The sequence below is a fragment of the Schistocerca gregaria genome, chromosome 7 (assembly GCF_023897955.1).
Source record: "Schistocerca gregaria isolate iqSchGreg1 chromosome 7, iqSchGreg1.2, whole genome shotgun sequence".
Taxonomy (NCBI): Eukaryota; Metazoa; Arthropoda; class Insecta; order Orthoptera; family Acrididae; genus Schistocerca; species Schistocerca gregaria.
The window spans coordinates 43,322,823-43,337,854 of NC_064926.1; the positions used below are offsets into that span (position 1 = coordinate 43,322,823).

The 15,032-nt window shown below is 41.4% G+C and overlaps 1 protein-coding gene across 1 annotated transcript in view; it reads right to left on the minus strand.

Moving 5' to 3' along the window:
- LOC126281829 (uncharacterized) overlaps nt 1-15,032 on the minus strand; it is a gene marked incomplete at its 5' end in the record, with an annotated part of 691,657 nt that overhangs the window by 530,185 nt on the left and 146,440 nt on the right. Inside the window, one exon of the mRNA XM_049981062.1 lies at nt 279-486. Within this exon, the coding sequence (XP_049837019.1) occupies nt 279-486 (208 nt within the window). The remainder of the gene's footprint in view (nt 1-278; nt 487-15,032) is intronic.

Genomic DNA, 15,032 nt, shown 5'->3' on the forward strand with positions numbered 1-15,032 from the left:
GGAAGATAGGAAGAGCTCACCTCTTCCGGCTTATGCGGGGACTGCTGGTGGGGATGGTGTTGGTGGTGGTGCGGCGTGTGCTGCTGGTGTTGTTGGTGGTGGTGGTGATGGTGGTGGTGGTGGTGGTGCAGGCTGGCAGGCTCCGGGGAGACGCGGCGTGGTTTGGGCGGTGCGTTGGCGTACAGTGGGGGCGGTGGCACTGTCAGCACGGCCGCCTGCGGACCGGCCGCCGCCGAGGGCGCGGGCGCGGGGGCGGAAGCGGAGGCGGCGGCGGCGGCAGCGGCTGCGGCGGCGGCGGCCGCGGCGTTGGCGGCGGTGAGCGCCGGCAGCGGAGACGGGATGCGTGACGTCACGGGGGCGGCGGGGGACTTGGAGCGCACACCTGCCCCCGGCGCCGCCCCCACGCGGTAGCCGTGGAAGCCGCTGTCGCTGTCGTCGGCGCTGGCGCTGGCGTTCACCTGCGACGAGGCCGACGAGACGCTGGGCCTGCGGGGCAGACGGACGATCCAGCTGAGAGCGCGCTCACTCACACGTCACACACCGCTGGTGACGCTGCTGCAGATTATTTGTTAAGAGTAGCGACACATTAGCGCCCTTTCTCACGCTAGATATCGTGAAATGGCTCTGAGCACTATGGGACGTAACATCTATGGTCATCAGTCCCCCAGAACTTAGAACTACTTAAACCTAACCTAAGGACGTCACGCAACACACACATCGTGAAATAACTGAACGTCTAGAACGGGCACCCAGTGCCCACCGCGGGTTGCCTATCTACGAGGTGCGTTTGAAAAGTCCGTACAAAACTAAAAGCTACTTACGTGTTTAGGGTAAACCTTTTTTAGTTTTCGACATAGTCTCCTTTTAGACTTATACACTTCGTCCAAAGCTGTTCTAATTTGATGATCCTTCCGAATAATAGTTATTGTCCAAGTCTGCAAAATAGCTATTAGTTGCTGCAGTCACCTCCTCGTTTGAATAAAATCTTTGTCCCGCCAGCCATTTCTTCAAATTGGGGAACAAGTAGTAGTCCGAGGGAGCCAAATCTGGAGAATAGGGGGGATGTGAAGTGAATTGGAATCCTATTCCCATTACTTTTGCGACCACAACAGCTGAAGTGTGTGCCGGTGCGTTGTCGTCATGGAAAAGGACCTTTTTTGCGGTCTAATCGCCGGCGTTTTTCTTGCAGCTCGGTTTTCAAACGGTCCAATAACGATGAATAATATTCACATGTAATAGTTTTACTCTTTTCCATGTAGTCGATTAGGGTTATCCCTTGCGAATCCCAAAAGACAGTCGCCATAACTTTTCTGGCCGAAGGAATGGTCTTCGCCGTTTTTGGTGCAGTTTCTGCCTTGGTAATCCATTGTTCAGATTGTTGTTTGGTCTCAGGAGTAAATGCATTCATGTTTCATCAACAGTGACGAAACGATGCTTAAAGTCCTGCGGATTCTTCCTGAAGCCATGCTTGCAACACTTCACATGATTGCGTTTTTGGTTAAGCGTGAACAATCGCGGAACCTATCTTGCGAATAGCTTTCTCATTTCCAAATGTTTATGCAAAACATTATGTACCCATTTATTCGAGATGCCCACAGCACTAGAAATCTTACGCTCCTTAAGTCTTCTGTCATCCATCACCATATCATTGATTGTATCAATGATTTCTGGAGTCGTAACCTCCACAGGGCGTCCAGAATGTTCAGCATCATTTGTGCCCATATGGCCACTCAAAAAATTTTGAAACCACTTATAAACTGTTCTAATCGAAGGTGGAGAGTCACCATAATGTTTATCAAGCTTCTCTTTAGTCTCCTGAGGCGTTTTGAATTTCATAAAGTAATGTTTATCACCACACGAATTTCTTTTTAGTCCATTTTTTATACAATCACTCGACTTCCTTGATTCACACCAATTCCAAACCCAAGGAAGTAGACCAATATGACTGAAACTTGGTGTGTCTTCTTTCCAAAGATACTAATAACTAACAATGACCTCGATACGCGCTGGTGGTGCCATCTCTCGAACTCCGCATGGACTTTTCAAACGCTCCTCGTAATGGCTTCCAGGGCCAACAAAATTTTGAGTTTCAGTATTTCGTACAGTTATCGACCGACTTAAAAAATTTAAATGCTGTCGTAATCTACTCATCGGCAGGAATAATCTTAAGTTAAAGGTTTAACAGTGTAAGTCCAGCACTGAAGTTAGACACTGTGTACATGTCTCATAGCAGCGAAACTCACAGCGCGAGGATTACATACATTTTACTCACCCAGAATCTGAGAATAAGATTACTTAGCGACTTCCAACAAACTTTACACGTAACTGCAAATCTAACGCTTAAAACATTTTCGCTGTGTATGAATTAAAACTTCAGCATCAAGCATGATGTTTCATTTTTTCTGTACTACGAACTCTGTTCGCAACATATTCTGCAGGTAATATCCACGTACATCACTGAATGTACCTGCAACATTACACCACTACATGATAAATGTGTCAGGAGATATGACCTCACAAACATTGAGACGCGCAAAATATAGCTTTTCTTTAAATGGAGTGCAAATAACGCAGGCTATACCCATGCAATGTCTGGTAATGGGAGCACATAGAGACTTACAACAAGCTGTAAACATAATTTCAAACCGTGTGAGTCTGAATCTTTAAAGAATCAGTAACAGGGAGGATTACTAGTGTAATTCTATTCAGCGATGTGTGCTTGTCGATTGCCAGTAGTCGATCTATCCCAAAGCGACTCTGCAGATGAGAAGTGCTTTGTAAACCATAGAACTTAATAGTTAGTAGTAGTAGTAGATTAGAACACTAACAAGTAGGGGCTGCAGCGACAACACAGACTTGGCCAGCCCAGTGCTCACATGGGTTTAGCTCAGTGAGCAGGCCTTTAATGGTAGGTTTGTACATCAACTGGCGCACTTGTAATCGCTGCAGAATAACCTAGTAGAAGTGTAGAAGTAGGTTAGACTAACAGATTAACCTTGCTCATAGTTATGCCAGTTATAGAAAAATGAAATGTAACAATGCTGTAAATTGTAGTATAATATGTAAAGCCACTAATTATTGAGGTGGTAGGTTGTTTTGTATCTTCATATTGTTTTGATTCTATTAATAAAGATTTTTAAAAAAACCATACCCCCAAAAATTCCACGTAATAGAAGTTGGTTCTGATGTAACATAAAGAGAGATTTTCGGCCACTACACGAAAATGGCTTGAAATTACCCGTCCGTTTACATATCGATATTTTTATTTCTACTTATTTTATCAGTTTTATTCGTGATATTCACGTATTTGTTCTTGGCTTGTCTTCTAGAAAAATCTTCAGGTTCAATAGCATGTATTGGAAGTCAGAATCTCCTCTTACTCAGAGTGACATACGAGGTTTTGTCACGGATAACTTTCACCAACTAATTATTGTCTGTTTCAGAAGTAACACAGTGTGCACATGTATTCTGATTATTAAGACATTTTATTTGCTACTCCTATTCAAAACAGTATTAAGTCGCGATGAAAATCAACTTGCTGCCACAGTTGCACATGTCATCTACAAAAACACAAAATAATTTTCAGATTTTAAATCACCACAAAGTGATTATTATAAAATGAGTATGACATTGCATCATTATAACTAATTACTGTTTGTTATTGCACTGATTATAAACGACGTACTAAACTCGTTTCTGCCTTAGATATATTATCATCTCTTGGATTTTATTATCAGTATGATTATTAATGTTGTTATTTAACAACCTAATTAAACTGTGATGCGGAAAGCTTTGTGTGTTAAATACGGTTCTGTTTTGAAAGGGGGTTTGATGGACGTATTCCTTTCAGTGTGCTGAATGTTTACCTGAGAGTAAAACAGACTTCAACGTAATCAGCTAGGTTCATCACTTACGTGATACACGTGGAGTGTGTTATGTGAACAACTCTAAACATACTCATTAAAACTGTGTTATTTGGATACAGCTCAGTCATTTACAAGTACGTAATCGACTCGTTACTTCTATCCAAGTAATAAGTTACTGTAAAATTGCTAACACCTGCAACCATTTTTTTCTCATTTACTACCTTATTTATGCTTCTTTATAGAGATAAAAAAACTATGTCTTTTATAACTGAATATCTCACTTTATTTGTGTCTTAACACATGTATCGCCCATTCTTGTTACCCACCATGGGTGGTCTGTGAGACAATGAGTATCATTTAATTATGCATGTTTTGATAGGAGATCTGTAGTGATTCTTGGCACCTCGTTTCAATTACCTATTTACAAGTAAATGGTCCTGCTTTTTTACACTTATCTTAATTTTTATGTTCTTTCGATGGATCCATGTGTTACGATATCATATGCCTCGTAGACGTACCACAAGAACATATAAACAGTTGACACAAGCAGATAAATAACATACAGCACAACATTTAATTCACTGTGTAAATGGAATCAGAATATAGCAACAGTAAGAGATTCTGATTTTGCAGAAAGGAAACAACAACAGACACCATAACACACAAGAAAGCCAACCGCTCACATTCACAAAATTTGGCAGCCACCACATACGTGATATACAAACTGTGAAAAACGTCTCTAAGCAGAAAGAACAAGGAAGAAGAACTAAACATGATCCTCAACAGAGCACAAAACAATTAATACAACAGCAGGACAGGACACAAGCTACACAACACTATTAAAATGAAAATACATACAGAAGACAGGAAAATTAAACACAGTCCAGATATAGGAACACTTAACAGTAGCAATAATCAACACTCACATCGCAAAAATTGTCCCTTAATACAAAGACAAAATAGCACACCACAACCAGTCCACACATGAGACTAGTAACATCTCCAAAAAACATAAAATTAATATATCCATCAAGATAAATAACAAATAAAAAAGTAATAAAACGTGTGACAGGAGAGAAAAATAAATACAACAGTTCAGGAATATATGGACTCCCATATAACGGCTGCAGCTCTAAATATATTGGATGCTTACAAGAAATTTTAATCTCAATTACGAAGAATATATAAGGTCTATGAAGAATGAATTTACCCACTTTACATATGCAGCTTATCTAGTAAAAGATAACCACCGCCACATTGTGGTGAAAACTGACATTGCAGTCTTGTCATAACAAAAAAAGGAGGGAATGCTTACTTTTCGGGAAGAATATTTCATACAGAACGATGTAAATAAAAGAATGAAAATATGCTATAGGAAAAAAAAGCTACGGCAGAAGGACAACATTCTCGCTAATTAATTAGGATAAGAGAAACAAACACACACACACACACACACACACACACACACACACATATCCGTGCTCCCTCCATCCCCATGCCGTCAACCCACTCTAAAGCTCCAATAATCCCCCAGACAGCGCTACAGCCCGTCAGCAATACCACGTGCAATGTGCAACAGGTTATCTCCAGTTAAATATCGAAATGTGACCTACGAACTGCAAACCTAAACTGCGTGCATCTGGTCCACGCAGAAGAATCATGGCACATGGAAGAGACATAAGAATGAATACACGTGAAAAAAAAGGAGCATGTATTTGTAAATAGTTAGATACTTCAAACGAGCTGCCAAGAATCATTAGAGATGGTAATGGAACTGTACAGTACAGTCCTTAATTAGAGAATCCGAGGCCACATTATATTTCACAACATAATCCAATGGGATCAAAATTGCAAATTATACGTTTTCTATAATTTTGACGTGAATGTGTATTGATGAAGCACAAAGCTGATACAAGGTTAACTACTTCATGAGATACAGAATTATTTTTGTATTTATAATGTAATGCACAGTTTTATTTATTTGTGAAGTAGAGCATGTTTAGATTTAGTATTATAATCAACAGAACACTGTATTTATTTTTGCTTTCATAAATATAATCAAACTGTAATTATTTGGTCAAGTATATCGAACATATCTTTGTACAGACACGGATATATCCCTGGTCTTGTTCGCTTGGAATGTGTGTAACATTTGGGCAAGAGGAACTGTGATGTAGTATTTCCTGTTGTGAGATTAATAGATAGAAGTTAGCAATTCTTGTCAAGTGGCGTGTTAATTTTTGAAAACTGCAGAATATGGAATAAAATAATTTTGATGGGAAAATACGTTCCTGCTTCATTGTATTACTGTTTTGGTGTGTTGATAAAAAGAACACAGACACCTCTTTCAGCCTCAACGGGAAGGAATCATTAACTTTGACGTCTGCGCCAAGAGAAAGGAGAACTTACAACAATTGACGAGAAATAAATTAAGATGCAAGATACTTTTCACTGATTCTCTCTCAGTTCTACTTCCAGCTTTTAATAGCTTAAGACTTATAATCTACAATTCACACGTAATAACTGTGTAAAAGTTGGATGAATTAACAACATTTTTAAATTTGGTTCTTTTTATAGCTGTGAAAGGAGTGGAGCGGCTAAAAATCTGTTATTAAAATTTATAATTAACTAATTTTCTGATGACAGAACGAAGGCTTTCATGACCGGATGACATTGCAAGGCAGGAAGACTCAATGGAGGAGTGTCGCGTCTGAGGATGCCCAGCATAGTTCTGGACGAAACGTTACGAAAGAAGAGCTTTGTGGACCACTATCTTATACCCCGAAAGGTTTAGCAGCAATAACTAATTCTCTTTGTGTCATAGGTCGCTGTTAACGCCTAGCCAAATATGGGTGTTAAGACACAAATAACATGAAACATCCAGACGCAAAATACGGAAGTTTTTCCTATCTATACGATAAAAGAAATTATTCAGATAGTGAAGGGAGACGAAAATTTAATAGTAATGGGTGACTGGAATTCGAGTGTAGGAAAAGGGAGAGAAGGAAACATAGTGGGTGAATATGGATTGGGGCTAAGAAATGAAAGAGGAAGCCGCCTAGTAGAATTTTGCACAGAGCACAACTTAATCATAGCTAACACTTGGTTTAAGTATCATGAAAGAAGGTTGTATACGTGGAAGAACCCTGGAGATACTAAAAGGTATCAGATAGATTATATAATGGTAAGACAGAGATTTAGGAACCAGGTTTTAAGTTGTAAGACATTTCCAGGGGCAGATGTGGACTCTGACCACAATCTATTGGTTATGACCTGTAGATTAAAACTGAAGAAACTGCAAAAATGTGGGAAATTAAGGAGATGGGACCTGGATAAACTGAAAGAACCAGAGGTTGTACAGAGTTTCAGAGAGAGCACAAGGGAACAATTGACAGGAATAGGGGAAAGAAATACAGTAGAAGAAGAATGGGTAGCTCTGAGGCATGTAGTAGTGAAGGCAGCAGAGGATAAAGTAGGTACAAAGACGAGGGCTGCTAGAAATCCTTGGGTAACAGAAGAAATGTTGAATTTAATTGATGAAAGGAGAAAATATAAAAATGCAGTAAATGAAGCAGGCAAAAAGGAATACAAACGTCTCAAAAATGAGATCGACAGGAAGTGCAAAATGGCTAAACAGGGATGGCTAGAGGACAAATGTAAGGATGTAGAAGCTTATCTCACTAGGGGTAAGATAGATACTGCCTACAGGAAAATTAAAGAGACCTTTGGAGAGAAGAGAACCACGTGTATGTATATCAAGAGCTCAGATGGCAGCCCAGTTCTAAGCAAAGAAGGGAAGGCAGAAAGGTGGAAGGAGTATATAGAAGGTTTATACAAGGGCGATGTACTTGAGGACAATATTATGGAAATAGAAGAGGATATAGATGAAGACGAAATGGGAGAGACGATACTGCGTGAAGAGTTTGACAGAGCACTTAAAGACCTGAGTCGAAACAAGGCCCCCGGAGTAGGCAACATTCCATTAGAACTACTGACGGCCTTGGGACAACCAGTCCTGACAAAACTCTACCAGCTGGTGAGCAAGATGTATAAGACAGGCGAAATACCCTCAGACTTCAAGAAGAATATAATAATTCCAATCCCAAAGAAAGCAGGTGCTGACAGATGTGAAAATTACCGAACTATCAGTTTAATAAGCCACGGCTGCAAAATACTAACGCGAATTCTTTACAGACGAATGGAAAAACTGGTAGATGCAGACCTCGGGGAGGATCAGTTTGGATTCCGTCGAAATGTTGGAACACGTGAGGCAATACTGACCTTACGACTTATCTTAGAAGAAAGATTAAGAAAAGGCAAACCTACGTTTCTAGCATTTGTAGACTCAGAGAAAGCTTTTGACAATGTTGACTGGAATACTCTTTTTCAAATTCTAAAGGTGGCAGGGGTAAAATACAGGGAGCGAAAGGCTATTTATAATTTGTACAGAAACCAGATGGCAGTCATAAGAGTCGAGGGGCATGAAAGGGAAGCAGTGGTTGGGAAAGGAGTGAGACAGGGTTGTAGCCTCTCCCCGATGTTATTCAATCTGTATATTGAGCAAGCAGTAAAGAAAACAAAAGAAAAATTTGGAGTAGGTATTAAAATTCATGGAGACGAAGTAAAAACTTTGAGGTTCGCCGATGACATTGTAATTCTGTCAGAGACAGCAAAGGACTTGGAAGAGCAGTTGAACGGAATGGACAGTGTCTTGAAAGGAGGATATAAGATGAACATTAACAAAAGCAAAACGAGGATAATGGAATGTAGTCAAATTAAATCGGGTGATGCTGAGGGAATTAGATTAGGAAATGAGACACTTAAAGTAGTAAAGGAGTTTTGCTATTTAGGAAGTAAAATAACTGATGATGGTCGAAGTAGAGAGGATATAAAATGTAGACTGGCAATGGCAAGGAAAGCTTTTCTGAAGAAGAGAAATTTGTTAACAACGAATATAGATTTATGTATCAGGAAGTCGTTTCTGAAAGTATTTGTTTGGAGTGTAGCCATGTATGGAAGTGAAACATGGACGATAACTAGTTTGGACAAGAAGAGAATAGAAGCTTTCGAAATGTGGTGCTACAGAAGAATACTGAAGATAAGGTGGATAGATCACGTAACTAATGAGGAGGTATTGAATAGGATTGGGGAGAAGAGAAGTTTGTGGCACAACTTGACTAGAAGAAGGGATCGGTTGGTAGGACATGTTTTGAGGCATCAAGGGATCACAAATTTAGCATTGAAGGGCAGCGTGGAGGGTAAAAATCGTAGAGGGAGACCGAGAGATGAGTACACTAAGCAGATTCAGAAGGATGTAGGTTGCAGTAGGTACTGGGAGATGAAGCAGCTTGCACAGGATAGAGTAGCATGGAGAGCTGCATCAAACCAGTCTTAGGACTGAAGACCACAACAACAACAACATGATGAAGTAGAATTAAATTAGTTTCTGTTGATAACACATTCTTAAAATACGACAGTTTAACATGGACTTGGAGTAAGTAGCGATGCCTGTAAGGCACTCTATTTCTATGAGCAGAGTGCCAAAAAGATTTGTAGTATTGCATTTCAGTTGTTTCTTGTTCAGTCTGAACGGATCCACAACAACTGAGGACCGGGGACATCTTAATCATAATCCATTCCACGCAAGCAAACTTATTCATTTATGTGGTCTCGTGTAAATTATTCGTACCTCTTTCAACAAAACTGTTAAGCAGGCACGTATGCCTATAGTGTGGGAAGGTGAGTTAGGCAGACAGTGGTATATAGCTGTACAAACAGATAGAACTGATTCAGAGTAAAAAATACGGTCCTAAATTTATAGGTCCCTCTTCTTGGAAACAGTTTCATTCTATTAATTTCGTTCTATTAACTCCTATTTCTATTATTTGTATTAATTTCGTTCTATTATTTTTCTATTCCGCTCTTTTAATTTTCGACAGTGGTCAAATGTGTGTGAGCTGCGTTTGCGTGAATGTGTGTGTGTATGTTGTCTAGTTCAAAAGAAGGCCTTTTCACCTAAATGTTAGTTGTTTAGGAGTCTTTTTGTTATGTCTATCTGCGACTAGCAATCTATTCTTTTCATAATATTGTAATTTTGAAAGACTTCATGTACCTGGGAGGACACTCTGATTTCCTCTAAAATCACTTAGGAATTGGCTCTGCCTGCAGATCATGTAGGTCTCTAACAATTAAAGAGGGGGTCGGAGTACGTAAAGCACATCTGGCCACCCCTCCCCTCTAGACTTTGAACTCGTGGACGAGTGGCCCCTCCTACCCTGCCCCCCCCCCCCTTTCCCCTTTTCCTCGTGCGCTGTCTCCACTCCCCGTTGATACTCTGTTGCAGAAAGACGTCCTCAACTGTTTAAATTAAACGGATTTAAATATCACCGTAATACTCAAAATGGAGGCAGTTCTGTAAGAATAAAGGTAACGTAGCGACCTGGACCGTGGCGTTGCAGGCAGAGAAGTGTGAGCAACGGCCGCTCTCCCGCCTCTTTCCTCTCACCGGTCGGCTCCAGTTCTAACGACTGCGCTGGAGGGAGGAAGACAGGACATGGTTGCCAGCCTCGTGCAAGTGTGTGTTTTCAAAAATCTTATGTATCCACATCAGCATCACAAGAATGCTTCAATTTTAGGTGGTGTATGTTTGTCTTACTCTGGTCTGATAGTGAGCTCACCGATCTAGTAAGAGGTCACCCTGCAGTTTAACGAGGAATCAATGTGATAGTTACGTAAAGCACCATTTGTGATGAAACTGTCCTGATGCATTAGTTAATGAAATATGGATAATGTGGCACATTTTGCGAATCCTTGTAACAATGATGGAAACAGTCACTTAATTTAGTAATTGGAGATGACTGCCTTAAGAAGTGCGACTAAATGTAAGTTTTTTTTTTTTTTTCAAATTTATTTGACTTCACTACAGTAGTCACGCTATAGTCATAGTAAATCACGGAAAATTTCCATGACTAGTTTCGGTGAAGCTCAGTCACCATTATCAAATATAACTAGCACGAAATAAGTCTGCTGTTAATTAGTAGAGCCTGAAATACAAGTAACATACCTCGTGTATACGTGTCGTGTATATTTGTCGTCTAAGCAAACAGTTGTTTCTCGGACACAATGCTACCAAGTGCTGTGTTCAAGATTGAAAGCTAAGTATTTTCACATTTAAGACATTGAGATGTGGAGATTTTTGTCTCAGAGTTGATCAATTGGTTTGAAGACTATGTAATAGATAATAATATACAGTATTCATACACGGATGTTGTTATTTCGTAAACGTGCGTTCTGATGCTTCACTTGGCGGTTGCGCCTCATACTTAAACGATGTATGTTTCAGAATAACAGCAGAATTGCTAAGGTTAATAAGACAAGATTTTCACTTGTCAAGTTCGTTATGCAAATAGTTAGTCAAAGACAATCCTAATCCAACATATACGACGTAAAGATTTTAATGTCCTGTATAGATAAAGGCTTCACAGCAATCAAATGCAATGATGTGGCTTCTTTGCCGTTACTGCATAACGAGGTTTAATTTCACATGATAAATTCACAACATCGTTTCCTACGACGAAGGTGTTGTGCTTAGATGTTACTTATATTTCAGGTCCTCCTAACTAATGGCAGACTGATTTCATACTACTGATGGCGCACAAAACGCGGCTGCTCTGCGACGACTATGTTCCCTGTCGCCACACTCTCGTCGCACGGCAGTTTCCCACCAGAAAAAAGATTATTGCACTTCTGGGCCCACACTTTTCGCCAGATTTGCCTCCTGAGGACTTTATCACTTTCCAGTAATTGAAGATACATCTCAGTGGTCGCCATATTGCAATCATTAGGGAGATCTAGCGTGAATAGCAGAAGGAGCCTGACACACTTCCAAAACAAGACTTACAGGACATCTTTCAGAAGTGGGAGCAAATCGGAGAGCACCTGTCTAAGTACGGTGACTATTCTGATGGTGACAGGGTGTAAATGTAGCGCCATGGTGTCCTAGACATCAGCCGCCGACGGCACCGCGCACATTTTATTTGTCGTGCAGGTTGCAGTGATCTCAGCCCCTACAATGCAGACCACGTGGAACTTTGCAACCCCAGAACCCCTCGACCAGGCCAGTAGAAGGCGTCAAAGCATTCGACCAGGTCACCATGTCGTCCCAGGCAAAACCACATCTTCACAAATCTGCGAAGTCATCTGGCAAAAATTGCCCCACTCTTATCTGTCAATGAGGCGGCTATTTAGGCCATTGCACGAGCTCTAAAGAGCAGTGCCGTCACAGCCAGCAACCTGAAAGTGTCCATCATGCTGCGTCAAAGACTGGGCCATCGACATCTGGACAGCAAGCGACCTCCTCAGCTGGGACCCTAAGCGCTCACTGTCACTTTGTACAACTGTACTGTTGTTCTTGTAGCCAACAAGATAGTGTCATACTGGTAGTTTCTATCCTTTTTAGACTTGGATATTTCATTACTGTTGGCTGTCAATATTTTTTCTGTTAAGTATGCTGTAAGAATCGTTAAGTGTTTATCTGTCTTGACTGCAGCTTAGATTGGGGCTTTGGTTTTAAAACTGAAGTGAGAACTTACTCTTCCGTTTTAACCTAAAGGTCTTAGGATTCAAGCCTCTGCTCGTTAATAGAGCGTGTGACTGTAGAACTATAATTCACTGTTTTTAACGTAAAGATCTTTAGACTTTAAGATTGTGTTCACCAAAGTGTGTGTAACTATTGTGTTCACCAAAGTGTGTGTAACTCTTTCAATTACCACGGAATTTATTTATTTAGTTTGTGGTTCTGGAAGTGTAAGTGGCTCCGTTATTTGCGAATCATCATTTATTTTACAAGAAATGTATTGCAAACAGGGACAATCATTGTGTCGTGTCATTCATTTTTTTTTCATTTACTGAAGGATTAGCATCCATTTCGTTTCACAGATTGAAGAACCATTGAAGTCATTGCGGAGAATAGTTTTGTATAAACTGTGTACAAATGGTTCAAAAGGCTCTGAGGACTACGGGACTTAACATCTAAGGTCATCAGTCCCCTAGAACGTAGAACTAATTAAATCTAACTAACCTCAGGGCATCATACACATCCATGCCCGAGGCAGGATTCGAACCTGCGACCGTAGCAGTCGCGCGGTTCCAGACCGAAGCGCCTAGAACTGCTCGGCCACACCGGTCGGCAAACTGTGTCCAGCAAACATTTATTTGTTCCCTAAACCTGGGCTATTTACTGGTGATTGCCAATTATTCAGGATAATTTGTTGTGATATCTGAGTGTCAACAAAATTTTACGTGAGCAAGAGCAAGAAGTGTAAAATGCGAGATGACTCTTGCCTCAGCATCGACACACAGTCCAGACTGGAAACAGATACGGAACATTTTGCCGATTGCACTAAGTTCATCCTTTAAGCGATGGAAACAGAGGAAAACATTCGGAATCGAGCGGAGTGGGTACAAGGCTCCTCGTTTCCCCGGCGTGCGGAGCCGAACGGCCATTGTAGCGAGTTTTTAGCCGAGAGGCAAATTCTGGCGGTATTGCATTCCCCGGCGGAGCGCGCGCGCCGGTATCTGGAAACAAGGCGCAGCGGCAGGTGCGTGTGACAGTTGACACTCGGGGCCTACTTTCGCCCGCGAGTTACGAGTTGCACTCAGCGGCGCAGTCCAACGTTCTGGCGCGGCTGTGGGGGTGGCAGGGTGGGAGGGAGCAAGTGTACGAGTGTGTGTGCGTGGGAGGTGGGAAGGGGGGTTGGGGGAGCGTACGGCGAGGCGTGCAGGAGCGCGCTTATCCGCTGGCCGAGTGACGACGTGACGGGAACTCGATACACGCGCCGGCGGCAGGATAAAAAGGTCACGTCCCGCCACACCCCGCCTAAGTCTCTATGGTCCGCGCACAGCGTTCACTCCACACGGAGGCCCACACCGCAATCTAGAGTACGTAGACACGTGCAGTGTGTTGTCGTTAAGTGATCAGTAACCCGAACGAGATTTCTTACCGCTAATGGTGGTAGTAGAACATAAGAATTAGGCATTCTTCATATTTTGCATCACATAAGAATACAAACGACTAAAGAATGAGATCGACACGAGGTGCAAAATGGATAAGCAGGGGTGGCTAGAGGACAAATGTAAGGATGTAGAGGCTTATCTCACTACGGTTAAGACAGATACTGCCTACAGGAAAATTAAAGAAATCTTTAGAGAAAAGAGAACCACTTGCATGAACATCAAGAGCTCAGATAGAAACACAGTTCTAAGCAAAGAAGGGAAAGCAGAAAAGTGGAAGGAGAATATAAAGGGTCTATACAATGAGGATGTACTTGAGGACAATATTTTGGAAATGGAAGAGGATGTAGATGAAGATGAAATGGGAGATATGATTCTGCGTGAAGAGTTTGACACAGCACTGAAAGACCTGAGTCGAAACAAGGCCCTGGGAGTAGATAACATTCCATTAGAACTACTGTCAGCCTTGGGAGGGCCAGTCCTGACAAAACTCTACCATCCCGTGAGCAAGATGCATCAGACAGGCGAAATACCCTCAGATTTCAAGAAGAATATATAATTCCAATCCCAAAGAAAGCAGGTGTTGACAGATGTGAAAATTACCGAACTATCAGTTTAATAAGTCACGGCTGCAAAATACTAACGCGAATTCTTTACAAACAAATGGAAAAACTGGTAGAAGGCGACCTCAGGGAAGATCAGTTTGGATTCCGTAGAAATATTGCAACACGTGAGGCAATACTGACTTTACGACTTGTCTTAGAAGATAGATTAAGGAAAAGCAAACCTACGTTTCTAGCATTTGTAGACTTAGAGAAAGGTTTTGACAATGTTGACTGGAATACTCTCTTTACAATTCTGAAGGTGGCAGGGATAAAATACTGGGATCGGAAGGCTATTTACAATTTGTACAGAAAGCAGATGGTAGTTATAAGATTCGAGGGACATGAAAGGGAAGCAGTGATTGGGAAGGGAGTCAGACAGGGTTCTAGCCTATCGCCGATGTTATTCAATCTGCATATTGAGCGAGTGGTAAAGAAAACAAAAGAAAAATTCGGCGTAGGTATCAAAATCCATGGAGAAGAAATGAAAATTTTGAGATTCGCCGATGACATCGTAATTCTGTCAGAGACAGCAAAGGACTTGGAAGAGCAG